At 32.2% G+C, this 12,899-nt stretch overlaps 2 protein-coding genes across 2 annotated transcripts; one reads left to right on the top strand and one right to left on the bottom strand.

Annotated features, from left to right (window-relative positions):
• The first annotated feature begins 5,522 nt into the window (after window positions 1-5,522).
• Window positions 5,523-8,585, top strand: LOC107913318 (pentatricopeptide repeat-containing protein At3g03580). The gene has a single exon (XM_041104192.1). The coding sequence runs from the start codon at window positions 5,556-5,558 to the stop codon at window positions 8,232-8,234; it is 2,679 nt and encodes an 892-aa protein (XP_040960126.1). The 5' UTR covers window positions 5,523-5,555; the 3' UTR covers window positions 8,235-8,585.
• Window positions 8,586-10,892: 2,307 nt separating this feature from the next.
• LOC107913317 (probable glutathione S-transferase) lies at window positions 10,893-11,876 on the bottom strand. The gene is made up of 2 exons (XM_016841865.2): window positions 11,527-11,876; window positions 10,893-11,456 (listed from the first exon to the last, which is right to left on the bottom strand). The coding sequence occupies exons 1-2, from the start codon at window positions 11,836-11,838 to the stop codon at window positions 11,106-11,108; spliced, it is 663 nt and encodes a 220-aa protein (XP_016697354.1). The 5' UTR covers window positions 11,839-11,876; the 3' UTR covers window positions 10,893-11,105.
• Window positions 11,877-12,899: the final 1,023 nt, after the last annotated feature.

The following is a 12,899-nucleotide window of genomic DNA, read 5'->3' as shown; positions in this document are numbered from 1 at the left end:
TTCGTATGCTGTGTTAATATTTCTAGTATCTTCATTGTATAATAAAAAGTATTAGACTATATTTATATAAAAATTGATTATGAGATTAGTTTTTTTTTCCAAATTAAAATTAAAATTTATTTTTGCTAAATATAAAATCTAAAATAGAAATTATATAATTTTTAATAATTATAATAGTATGAGATAACACAATATTAACCATACATGTTACTTACTTTAAAAAAATACATGTGCTTATATTTAATTCATTAGTTAATTTAAAAAAAAAACATTTATATTTACTTTTACAATATTGATGCATTTATAATTATTTTATTTTCAATATATTATTATACGTTATATTTTTGTTGAATAAAATCAATAATTTTTATATGAACTATATATAAATGTAATTTATTTTTACATCAATATTTTCGTGTGATATTTGACTTAAATAATATGTTCTCTAAATGTTGGTATATCAAAATGATAGCAAGATAAATTCGTATTTTTAATGTATTTATTTTTGCTAATTATCAGATAAAATGCTATTAAATTTGGATATTTCTTATCAAGAATGAAGTTGATGTGATGAATTCAAACTCTTACAAAAACGGACTAAATTGGAACAAAAAGCAAAGAGGAGGGCTTGATTGAAAGATTGAAGATACAAAGATGACTGGATAAAGATTGAAGGGTTTTTGATATTGTTACAACTCTGTAATTAGTTTAAATTTAATCTCTAGTTTAAATTTGATTTTTAAGTTTTGAATTATTTAGGGATAATATTTAGAATTATTTAGGAAAAATCTAGCTAAATTTTAGCACAAAAAATGTATATAAATATCTAGTGGCTACAACCAATTGAACACACTTTTACCTTTAGCATTTAATAAAATTCTTTATTTTTTCTCATTCCTGCGTCATAGTCAATCTTGTTTCATTTTTTTTCCTTTGTTTTCAGTTTAATTACCTTCTAAGGCCTTTTCCCTTTCCACTTTCCAAAATTCCATTTAAACCATTTATTTTCAAGTATGATTCTTTCCATGATTAACTAAATCATTTTTAGCTTTAGCCCGAAAATTACTCCAAAAAAACAATGGTGAGATACGAACCCGCTCAAAAAAACATCTCAATTCGGTATTTGCTATCTCTTCGGTATGTGGGATAGTACAAATTTGTCCCTCAAAGTTGATTCAATTTCAATTCAAAAAGCGCGCATTGGGTTGGAATTGTTTAGCATACAATTGGGATGTTGAGTCGGTGGTGCTATATTCAAAATCCCGTGAACAAATTAACGTGTTCAATTGGAAAGAGCTAGTTGGATTCCGTCAAGGGAGATAGTGATCGGATTTAAACGACCCATACGGTTGAGGCCGTTAATTCGAGTTGGGTTTTTCAGATCATAAGGCTGTCGAAGTCCAAAATTACTGGTACGTGCCACATGGTTGGAAATTCGGCAAGGGTCGATTTGCAGGTGATACTGGGATCGACTATGAGAGGAAGAGTTGGCAGTTTAAGGGATACTCGATTGCTATAACCAGCTTATTGCTTGGAAGGGAAAATTTGTTTCAAGAATCGATTCAAGATTGTAGTACACCGAGGCTAAGGTTAAGCTTAAAAAATATTTTATTTTCTTAAATTTATTTTTGCATTTTCAAATATATTTTTATTTTATTTTTTGTATTTCCTTATTTTATTATCTTAATCAATTTAAAACCCCCATTTTTATTTTCCAGCATTGCAACGCACTGGTCGTGGCACGACTATTACCGCAACAGCGATTCTAGTCACGAGAAAAGGCGAAATTAGACAACCAGTCCCTGTGGATTCGACCCTACTACTCTATATTTCAATTTACTGTTATTTTGTTGTAGGAAATTATATTTGGTGGTTTCGACACCCATCAAATTTTGGCGCCGTTGTTGGGGATTGGTAAAAGTTTCTAATTTTTTTTTGTTTTCTTTATGACTAGGTCAAAATTAGGGACTCTAGCATTTGAACTAGAAATAGAAATAGAAAAGTTGGCTCGAACACTTTAAAGAGAAGCTATTCAGCGCAGTAAACAACCAAAACCCGACTTTAAATAAGGATCTTACACCGAAGATATTTACTCATCTGAAGATTCAAACGACATGACAGATCAAACTATACGCCAATTTGCAGCTGCACCAGATGAATAACAACTGCTATGCATAACTTATCCAACGGGCAAAACATAGTTCGAGTTAAAGTAGGGATTAATACATGTATTGCCTACTTTCCGCGGTTTGAAAAATAAGAACCCCCATACTCATCTGAAAAAGTTCCACATGGTTTGTCTGAGCGTGAAACCAAAAGAAGTAACTGAGGATCAAACAAAACTACTAGCTTTTCATTTTTCATTAGCTGACTCTGCTAGAGAATGGTTGTTTTATTTACCTTCGGGATCTGTTAATACTTGGACTGATATGTCTCAATTTGTAACACCCCTAACCCATATCCGTCGCTGAAACAGGGTTACAGAGCATTAACGAAATTTACAGATCAAATACAAATATTTCATATCATTTAACATTCATATCAGAAGTTGGTCATATTCAATCATATTGTCCCTTATATGGGCCCTTGAGGCCCAAAATATGAGTTGGAAACAAGTCGGGACTAAACCGAGTACTTCGAGAATTTTTCGCAAAACTTTAAAATTTTTCCTAGGTGCAGGGGACACACGCCCGAGTGGTTAGGCCGCGTGGCTCACACGGTTAAGAGACACGCCCGTGTCTCAAGCCGTGTAGTCATTCGAAATAGGGACACACAGCCGTGTTCAGCCCGTGTCTATACCCGTGTAACTCTCTGACTTAGGTCACACGGCCAAGCCACACGCTCGTGTGCTAAGCTGTGTGAGCTTACTAAATTGCATTGAATAGGTGCAGGGGTCTCACGGCCAAGTCACACGCCCGTGTGAAAAATTATGAGTATTCTGTTTTGAAATTTTAAAGATACAAGTGACACACGACCAACCACACGCCCATGTGCTGCATCCAACCATAACGAGTTTTAGATAGAATTATCATATTTCATTGCTCATAAATATATCTTTCACAATCAAATATTTTACTTCCAACCCCTTAATGGGGATGATGAGAAAAGAAGATCACAAATATTATAAAATAAATATAAATTAATTACCCAATCCTCTCTTTTTCATCCATTCAAAATAAATATTTATAAAAATAGTGATTCATAAGAAATCAATATAAGATCCATAATAAATATATTTTAAAATCAATGGATTAACCATCAAAAGTTCTTAATATATTAGCTCTTCTAGAGCTTTCGACTAATTTTGTACTATCAAATATTGGAATAATATTTGTTTGTTTTAGTACCAAATACGATAAATACTTTCTATCTATAATGATAGAATTTATTACTACATTCTCATATCCTTCTTCAAAGAATATTAATAGAAACAAAATATTTAGGCATATGTCACATATGTGGGCAATAATCTTTTATATCTTTACCCTTTGAAGAGTTATCTTGAGAACTCTCATTTTTCTCTTATTTATTACTATGTTCCCACTTTTAGTGGTCAATGATTATAAATTTTATTTTCTATATGTTTACATTCACTTCAGGGAATACAATAAATCTAGTAGGATAGGCTTTTAAATGTCTTCATTGATTCTTTATTTCATAATCACCATCGCAAAATATGTGTGTGGATTTCAAATCAAAATCTATCTATTCATGTTGTTATGATTAGTCTCCAATCACATCCTCATTTACAACAACAATCATGATCTCTATATTTTTATTTTTCATAATTGTTATGTACAGCTACATTCACTTAAGGAAATGAAGCAAAACTAGTGGGAAGAATTTCATAGTCTTTCATTAGTAATTTATTATTTTTCTTAGCCACTAGAAGGTATGAGATCATTCAAAAATACTATTAAAGTCATTTTCACAATATTGCTACTACAGGAGCACATTAGATATTTCAATCATATAGTGTAATGTATTCCTTTGGGGAATATATAGAATACAAATACATGAGTATCTCATATTATTTATATATATGGTTTTAATGTAAAACACATGAAGGTTTTATTCAACATATATCTTCTTGATCTAAAAAAATATTATATTTTATAAAATTTTACATCATAATGAGCTAAAATATAAGCTCTTAAAGAGCTTTTTACAGTTTGATGCAATATTAGCTCTTCAAGAGCATATAATCATTTTATTGTATAACCTTAATGAATGCTTAATTTATGTTAAATAAAATTTTATTTATTCATATAAAAATAAAATAAACATATATTAAACATAACAAATAATAAATTCATTCACTAATAAATCATTGTGTTTAGATAATATATATTTTATATATCATAACACAACAAAATACAAAATATTATAATGTCAAATTAAAATAACTTTACAGCTATAAAAGTTTAAACATAAACATTTTCTAACCTCCACCTCTTATGACATAACATCTCAAATTTTACAATGACATGAAATTATCATAGACAAAGTGAATATCCCAAAGTTCATGACAAGTAAGTATTTTTACTCACATTCCGTAATAATCATATATCTTAATCAAAATCAAAATTAAACCAATCAGTTCTATTAAAAATGAAAAAAATATTTATCTCCACATAAAATTCCCAATAACTAAATGCGTAAAGGGTTTTATAAATTCATAGAGATACAAATAGTGAATTATATAAATTGAACTTTTTAATAGAAATCAAATCAAATTTCAAAAAAAGTTGATTGGATTGACTTACATTACCATGGATGAGAAGTAGTGATTATAAACATCCTTTGTAATAAAGAAAAAGAGATCATCCCCAAGCAAATATCAAAAAGCAAACTTGGAGAGTGAATCTTACTTCTCGATTTCATATAGATAACGGAAGGATAAATTTGATCGTCGATAAAAGGAACTATCACTTTGAGCAAGATCGTGCTGATAACGTATTATAAAATAAAGAGAGATAGAGAGAATAAAGAACAAAGAAAATATGAAAGTAATAGAGAATGTACTTTATTGATAAAAATGGATAATTACAATGCTTCATCAGAGTATCTATTTATAGACATAAGAAGTATAAAAGAAGTAGAAATCTAATTCTAATAACTATAAATTTTAAAGTATCAAAACTTTATCTTGATCATGATTGATATCTACCTAATAAGATATTCATAACAAAAAAATATTTTTAAGTAAAAACATATTTTAATAACATTTACTAAAGTAAATTTATATTTTTTTAAAAATATCATTAATTAATTTAAATAAAAAATATAAAAAATTTATAATATTAATACATAAAATCAAACTAATTATATTATATGTGTGTGAGAGTGAGATGAGATTAAGACTTAGAAATACTTTTTTTTTAATTTAATATTTATTTTGTTAAACAACATACAATATAATTATATTCAATATTTATATTATTAATTTATTAAATGATTTTTAAATATAAAATCAGAAATTTGTGTCTAGGGAGATTTTGTAAACCTGTTTTCTACGTGAATCCAACTCCCAAACCAGAATATGCTTGAGCTTCATGAAAACTACAACAAAGTTTAGCACTTTACATGAAGCTACAAATCAATTTCTTTACTCTTCACTCTCTAAATCCTTATCATCAGCATCAACCACTAAACAACTTCACCGAATCCACTCGATAATTATTACTCTAGGACTTGAAAAATCGTCCTTCTTCTCTGGTAAACTCATAAGCAAATATGCTCAGTTCAAGGACCCAAAATCTTCATTCTCAGTTTTCCACCAAGTTTCACCTACAGCTAATGTTTACCAATGGAATTCAATCATTAGAGCTCTTACCCACAATGGGTTATTCACTAAAGCACTAGGGTTTTATGGCAAAATGCGAAAATTGGATGTTTTACCTGATAAATGTACTTTTCCTTCAGTTATCAACTCGTGTGCGGCTTTGGTTGATATTGAGATGGGACAAGTTGTTCATGAGAATGTTTTGAAGATGGGTTTAGGCTCAGATTTGTATATCGGGAATGCTTTGGTTGATATGTACGCGAGATTTGGTTGTATGGACGAAACTTTAAAGATGTTTGATGGAATGCCTGAAAGGGATGTTGTGTCGTGGAATAGTTTGATTTCGGGGTATAGTGCTAATGGGTATTGGGTAGAAGCATTGGAATTTTATAATATGTCAAGAATGGAGGGAATTATGCCGGACTCTTTTACCGTTTCGAGTGTTTTGCCTGCATGTGGAGGTTTGGTTAATGTTAAAGAAGGTGAGCTACTTCATTGTTTGGTTGAGAAGATTGGGCTTCACAGCGACGTTGTGGTAAGTAATGGACTTCTTTCTATGTACTTCAAGTTTAATAGGCTCGTGGAGGCACGAAGGATTTTTGATGAAATGGTAATTAGAGATACCGTTAGTTGGAACACGCTGATATGCGGGTATTCTCAGATGGAGTTATTTAAGGAGTCGATCGAGTTGTTTATGCTTATGGTGAATAGGTTTAAACCTGATTTACTGACCATTACTTCTGTTCTTCGTGCTTGTGGTCATTTACGTGACTTGGAATTTGGAAAATTCGTTCATGAGTACATGAAGAAAGGTGGGTTTCAAAGTGATGTTACTGCTGATAATATTCTTATTGATATGTATGCGAAATGCGATGACTTGCTAGCTTCGCGTGAAGTATTTGACAGAATGATGTGCAAGGATTCTGTCTCATGGAACTCGATGATTAATTGTTATATTCAGCATCTTAATTATGATGAAGTGTTGAAACTTGCTATGATTATGAAGGTTGACATGAAAGTTGATTCTGTCACTTGTGTGATGCTCCTCTCTGTTTCTACTCAGTTAGCAGACAAGGAGCTGGGGAAAGAAATTCACTGTGATATAATTAAATTGGGATTTGATTCAGATGTTATTGTCAATAATTCTATGGTTGATATGTATGCTAAATGCGGACTAATAAAAGACTCGCTGGAAGTATTTGAAAACATGAAAACTCATGATAGGGTAACATGGAACACAATTGTAGCAGCATGTGTTCAATCTGGGGATTTCACTTTAGGTTTGAGAATGATTAATCAAATGAGGACTGAAGGAGTGATGCCTGATGCGGCCACTGTCTTAGGCGTCTTGCCTATGTGCTCTTTTTTTGCTTCCAAACGGCAAGGGAAAGAGATCCATGGTTGTATTTTCAGATTTGGATTTGAAACAGATGTTCCAACTGGGAATGCAGTAATTGAAATGTACTCTAAATGTGGTAGTTTGAAAAATTCTATTCAGGTATTTGACCGTATGAAAGTGAGAGATGTGGTGACATGGACCGCAATGATATCTGCCTATGGGATGTATGGAGAAGGCGGCAAAGCATTGAGAGCTTTTGAAGATATGAAAGCAACGGGTGTTGTTCCTGACCATGTTACCTTTGTTGCCATCATCTATGCTTGTAGCCATTCAGGTTTGGTTGAAGAGGGTTTGGCTTGTTTCGACCAGATGCAGAAAGATTACAACTTGGAGCCTAGAAATGAACATTATGCTTGTGTGGTCGATCTTCTTTCTCGTTCTGGATTGATAACTAAAGCAGAGGACTTTATAAACTCAATGCCACTGAAACCAGATGCAAGTATTTGGGGATCGCTACTTAGTGCTTGCCGATCAAGTGGGAACATATTGGTTGCAGAACGCGTTGCTGAGCGAATCCTTGAACAGAAGTCGAATGATACTGGCTATTATGTTTTGGCATCAAATGTATATGCCATTTTAGGGAAGTGGGATCAAGTGAGAATGATACGAAAATCCATAAGAGCTAGAGGGCTCAAAAAGGATCCTGGATGTAGCTGGATAGAAATTAAAAGAAGATTGTACGTGTTTGGAACTGGGGATAAGTTCTTTGAGCAGTTTGAAGAGGTTAATAAGTTACTAGGGATAATTTCTGGTTTAATGGCTAAGGAAGGTTATGTTGCTGATCTGAGATATGTTTTGCATGATGTTGAAGAGGATGAAAAAAGAGACATGCTTTGTGTGCACAGTGAAAGGCTTGCCATAGCATTTGGATTATTGAACACAGAGCTCGGGACTCCATTGCAGATTATGAAAAACCTTCGGGTTTGTGGGGATTGTCACACTGTGACCAAGTATAGATCAATGATTATGCAAAGAGAAATATTAGTGAGAGATGCTAATCGCTTTCATCTTTTCAAGGATGGAACCTGTAGTTGTGGAGATCATTGGTGATGATGGGTCTCGTGATCATATTTTTTAACAAGAGAACAAACCCTCTTCGTCAAAAAGAAAATGAAAAAGAACAGAGACTCCTGCTAATGTGGTGGGCAAATATCTGCTTACATGTTGACACGTTAGAATTTGAGCACATTATTTCTCCCTGGATGATCTCATTATTTTCCAAATAATTTTATACCATGAAGAACCAATCATTATACTTTTCTGATTTTTGTCTTATCATTGTTCTGAAAAAATTCTGCTCTTCGGTAGTTAAATTATTCTCCTCGCAATTTCCAAGATCAGAGAATCTGATTATTTGATTATTTGACAGCATTGAATAGCTAATCTTTAGAGATTATAGTTGATTTTTAGAGATTTTAAATTAGAGATATTCTTTTATTATATGGTTCAATTCTTCATGTATATATATTTGTACATATTTTTAAGAAATATATAGTTTTGAACAAGTTTTTTTTAATATATTAGAATATTTATCTCTAATTTCATCATGGTATCAAATTTTTTATCTGATTTTTTGGGATAAATTTTTTTGTTCAAAGTTTGTTCCAAAAACCCTATAAATACAAAATTGCTACTTTCCACCCTAGTCTTATTTTTTTCTCTCACCGCTCCTACTATTGAAGTTAGCATCCACTCGCCGGCGAAACCCTAGAATTCGATGACTAGAAGACCCACATGTGGGCCCCACGAGCCGTCACAAGCTCCTACATCTTTGTTTCACATGCCGCGCGTGGCCTTCACCTACTGTCGTCGTGTTTTTATAACGTTGTTGCAGTGCTCTCTGCTCCCTTCCGGTCATTCTCCTCTAATTGGTGGTGTACTTTGGCTAAATTTTTTGTGGGATCTCTTTTGTGTTGTTTTTTATTTTAATTTTCCAAGTAGATTGTTTTAAGAGTATTAGTTGTTTTTTTCAACATTATGTCAATGGATGACAAGTTCGTGATTCCGATCGATAATTCATCGTTGCAAATTAGTCCTATAAAGCTTGATAGACATAATTACCTTGCTTGGTCAAGGTCTTGCTTGTTGTTTATCAAGGCTCATGGCTTGCAGGGATACATCACCAATACCATGTCAAAACCTAAACTCACTGATTCAACATTTAGTCAGTGGGATTCAACAAACTCTCTTGTTATATGACATGGTTTATCAACTCTATGCAATCCCATATTTTCAAAACTTATTTGTTACTTGATATTGCAGAAAAGATTTGGAATGTTTCTGCTATCACCTACTCCCGTGTCGGGAATGATACGAAAATTTTTGAGATTCGTAATAAGGTCCATGATATAAAACAAGAAGAGCTAATGATTTCTTAATATTTTGCCAAGTTAAGTGGCTTGTGGCAGAAACTTAATTATTATCAAGATATTCAAACAACTTGTACCAGTGATGCTGAAAAATTTCAGAAGATGGTGAAAAAGGAACACGATTTTGATTTCTTGGATCAATGATAGCTTTTCTCCAATCCTCGCGATGCCCATATGTAGACAGTATTACAAATCTTGTTCTATTTGAAGTCTACACTGGCTAAAGGTATTCTCTTCTCCAAAAATAGTCCTGTCAAGATAGAAATATTTACAGATACAGATTGAGCTAGCTCTCTTGATGACAGAAGGTCTACAACGAATTATTGTACTCTTGTGGGAGAAAACTTAGTCATTTTGGAGAGGCAAGAAACAAAGTGTTGTGGCTTGATCAAATGCAGAGGTTGAATATAGGGCTATGACTCAAGGTGTTTGTGAGCTTTTATGGCTACAAAAGGTACTAGAAGAGCTAATGTTGTTGAGAGAAAATGGATCAACCTTGTACTGTGGCAACAAAGCGGCCATCAGCATAGCTCAAAATCCAGTGCAGCGCAATAGGACCAAGCACATCAAAATTGATCACTATTTTATCAAGGAAAAAGTAGCCAGTGGTGTTTTAAGTCTATCTTATCTAGCATCCGAAAAGCAGTTGGTTGATGTTTTCACTAAGGGGCTCAGCAGTAAGATTTATCATAATGTTCTTTGAAAGTTGGGCATATGAGACATCTATGCACTGACTTGAGGAGGAGTGTTGAGAGTCTTTGATTATTTGACAACATTGAATAGCTAACCTTTAGCGTTTATAGCTGATTTTTAGAGATTCTAAATTAGAGATCTTATTTCCTTATATGATTCAATAAATGCTTTGTGTATATATATATTTATATATTTCTAAAAAATATATAGTTTTGAGTGAATTTTTCCTCAACATATTAGAGTATTCATCTCTAATTTCATTATTATCTACTTCCATTGTGGTGAATTTGTATGAATAGATGTGGAAACTAGAAAGTGTGACTTTTTTTAACACTTTTTTTTTCTCATTTTCCTTTGAAGTTAATTTTTGCTGCTCAATAGTTGGATTCTTTTAATACTTGCAGTTCTCAGCCCTGTGTTCCTGACTATACATTTTGAAGCCAAGGATTTTGATAAGAAAGATAAATCAGTCCTGCATGTAAATATTCACCTTATTGCTGTCTTGGACCTGCTTTGCTTAATGAAAATTTCAGTGTGCTTATGAAGGCATAATAATTAAGCTTTATCATGTTACTATTATTTTCCACTTACAATCCTTTTGATTAAGCTGTTTCTTTGCATTAGCTAGCTGCCATTGGATAAGAAGTGAAAGAAAACCAGCAACAACTGATATAATTCACGAGGCAATCTGGTTCAACAATTACAACTTCAGTTTCTTGACAGATTACAAAGGAAAATCCCTCATTTATGGTAAATAAGCTCCAAGGCCTTGTCCACACACATAGTTTTGAACTTATTGCAGCAATATGATGCCTAAACTTTTAATGTAAACTATCAATGGAAAAACCTCAGGAACAGGTCATTTTGCAGGATGGTATTTGTCATAAAGTGCTTGGTACTTGATGATCATCTTGTCACGAGGAGGCCAGGTATCTTTAATCACAGGGAGTTCTGAAAATTCTTGCATCCAGGCCGATAACAATGGATATCCCTCACCAACTATGTTGAAGCCAGTTACCGCTTCAAAAATAGAGATCAAGTTAGCAAGCCAACCGAAAACAAGATCTACCAGGCCTATCTTCTCTCCACTGAAGAATTTCTTTCCTTTCAGCTCTTCTTCAACGAATTTCAGGTTCTCCATCGTTGCAGCCATAGCTTCCTCTCGGTCTTTCCCTTCTTTGGTGAAAGCACCCCATACTGATGGTAGTAGCTGCGCCAACAACAAGAACAGAGATACGCTTATGTTTTCTCAAAGGGATACAGAAACAGAAGATACTTACCTTTTCATCATTAAATTTGGCCCAGAACCGTTCCCTGGCTCTGTGTAGAGGATCTTGGGGCAATATGGGATTTTGCTTCCATGTCTCATCAATATATTCAAGAATCACAAGGGATTCAGAGATGGGGTTCCCATTGTGAACAAGAACTGGGATTTTCTTGTGGACAGGGTTATACTGAAGAAGCAAAGCGCTCTTGTTGGACAGATCTTCATCTATTGCTTCATATGGTATACCTTTGAGCTTCAACGCCCAAACAACCCTTAATCCAAAAGCGCTTGACCAGGTCTTCAAAAGCTTCACTTCTTCTGCCATTTTATTTTGCTTTCCTCATTCTTCATAGTTTAACGGCATATATACTACTTTAATTTTCAGTGGCTCTATTTTAACTATATTTTTGGTAAAAAAACCCTCTCCAATCCCTCTCAATTTTAAAATTGAGCAAATTAGTCCTTTTCTAAAAAATTAGAGCAATTTAATCCTCGGTAATTCTGGAAGCGAACAAGTAAGGACAATTAAGCATAACATTAATGTCTTCTGTCAAATGTACATAATTTTGATTGGTATAATAACAAATTTAGCCTTTGGTATTTATATATTTTGTTATTTTGACTTTAATTCTAATAAGTTCAACAAATTCAACCTCAACATTTACACATTTATTCAAATGTTATGAGATAAATTTATTAAATTAGAACTTAATTAATAGAATGTGTAAATTTTAAGGGCTAATTTAATTATTATTCCAATTAAAATTATGCTTTAAAGAAAAACTAATTTACTTAACTTAGTTTTGAAATTGAGAAAGAATAAAGTGATTTTAAAAAAAATATATTTTCTTTCTTATCGGGAGAATCATATTAAAAACCAATTATTAAGCGGCAAACACTAGGCTGTAGGTCTTTGAGTACTCACACCCCTGTAATATGTGTTTTGTTTGCTTATGTACTGGTTGGCGGTTTGGTTGTATTTTTTAGTGGTTTGATTTATTTTATTTTATAAATTTTGCATATATATATATTTATGATTGAATTGTATTTATATTTATTAATTCTTTTTACACTTCAATTGTAGGTGAATAAGTATATTATTTTTATAAATAAATAATGATTATATTTAATGTAAATAATATTTAAAATAACTAAGAAACAAAATACTTTTATGAAATGTAGAAGTTTTTTAACAATGGTATAAAAAGTAAATGATAATTCAAGTTTATTGTAAACATTAATAACTCTATCGAAAGATTTTTCGTATCTTTGAATTAATGCATAACATTATTAAAAGAATATAGAAATTTAGAACTACATTAAAAAGTAAATTATAATAAGAAATAAGTGAAATAACATGTATACTCATTATAAGTATAAAAGATA

The sequence above is a fragment of the Gossypium hirsutum genome, chromosome D11 (genome assembly GCF_007990345.1).
Source record: "Gossypium hirsutum isolate 1008001.06 chromosome D11, Gossypium_hirsutum_v2.1, whole genome shotgun sequence".
Classification (NCBI taxonomy): domain Eukaryota; kingdom Viridiplantae; phylum Streptophyta; class Magnoliopsida; order Malvales; family Malvaceae; genus Gossypium; species Gossypium hirsutum.
Note: the sequence above shows the minus strand (reverse complement) of the source record. Positions and strands in the feature narration are given on the sequence as shown.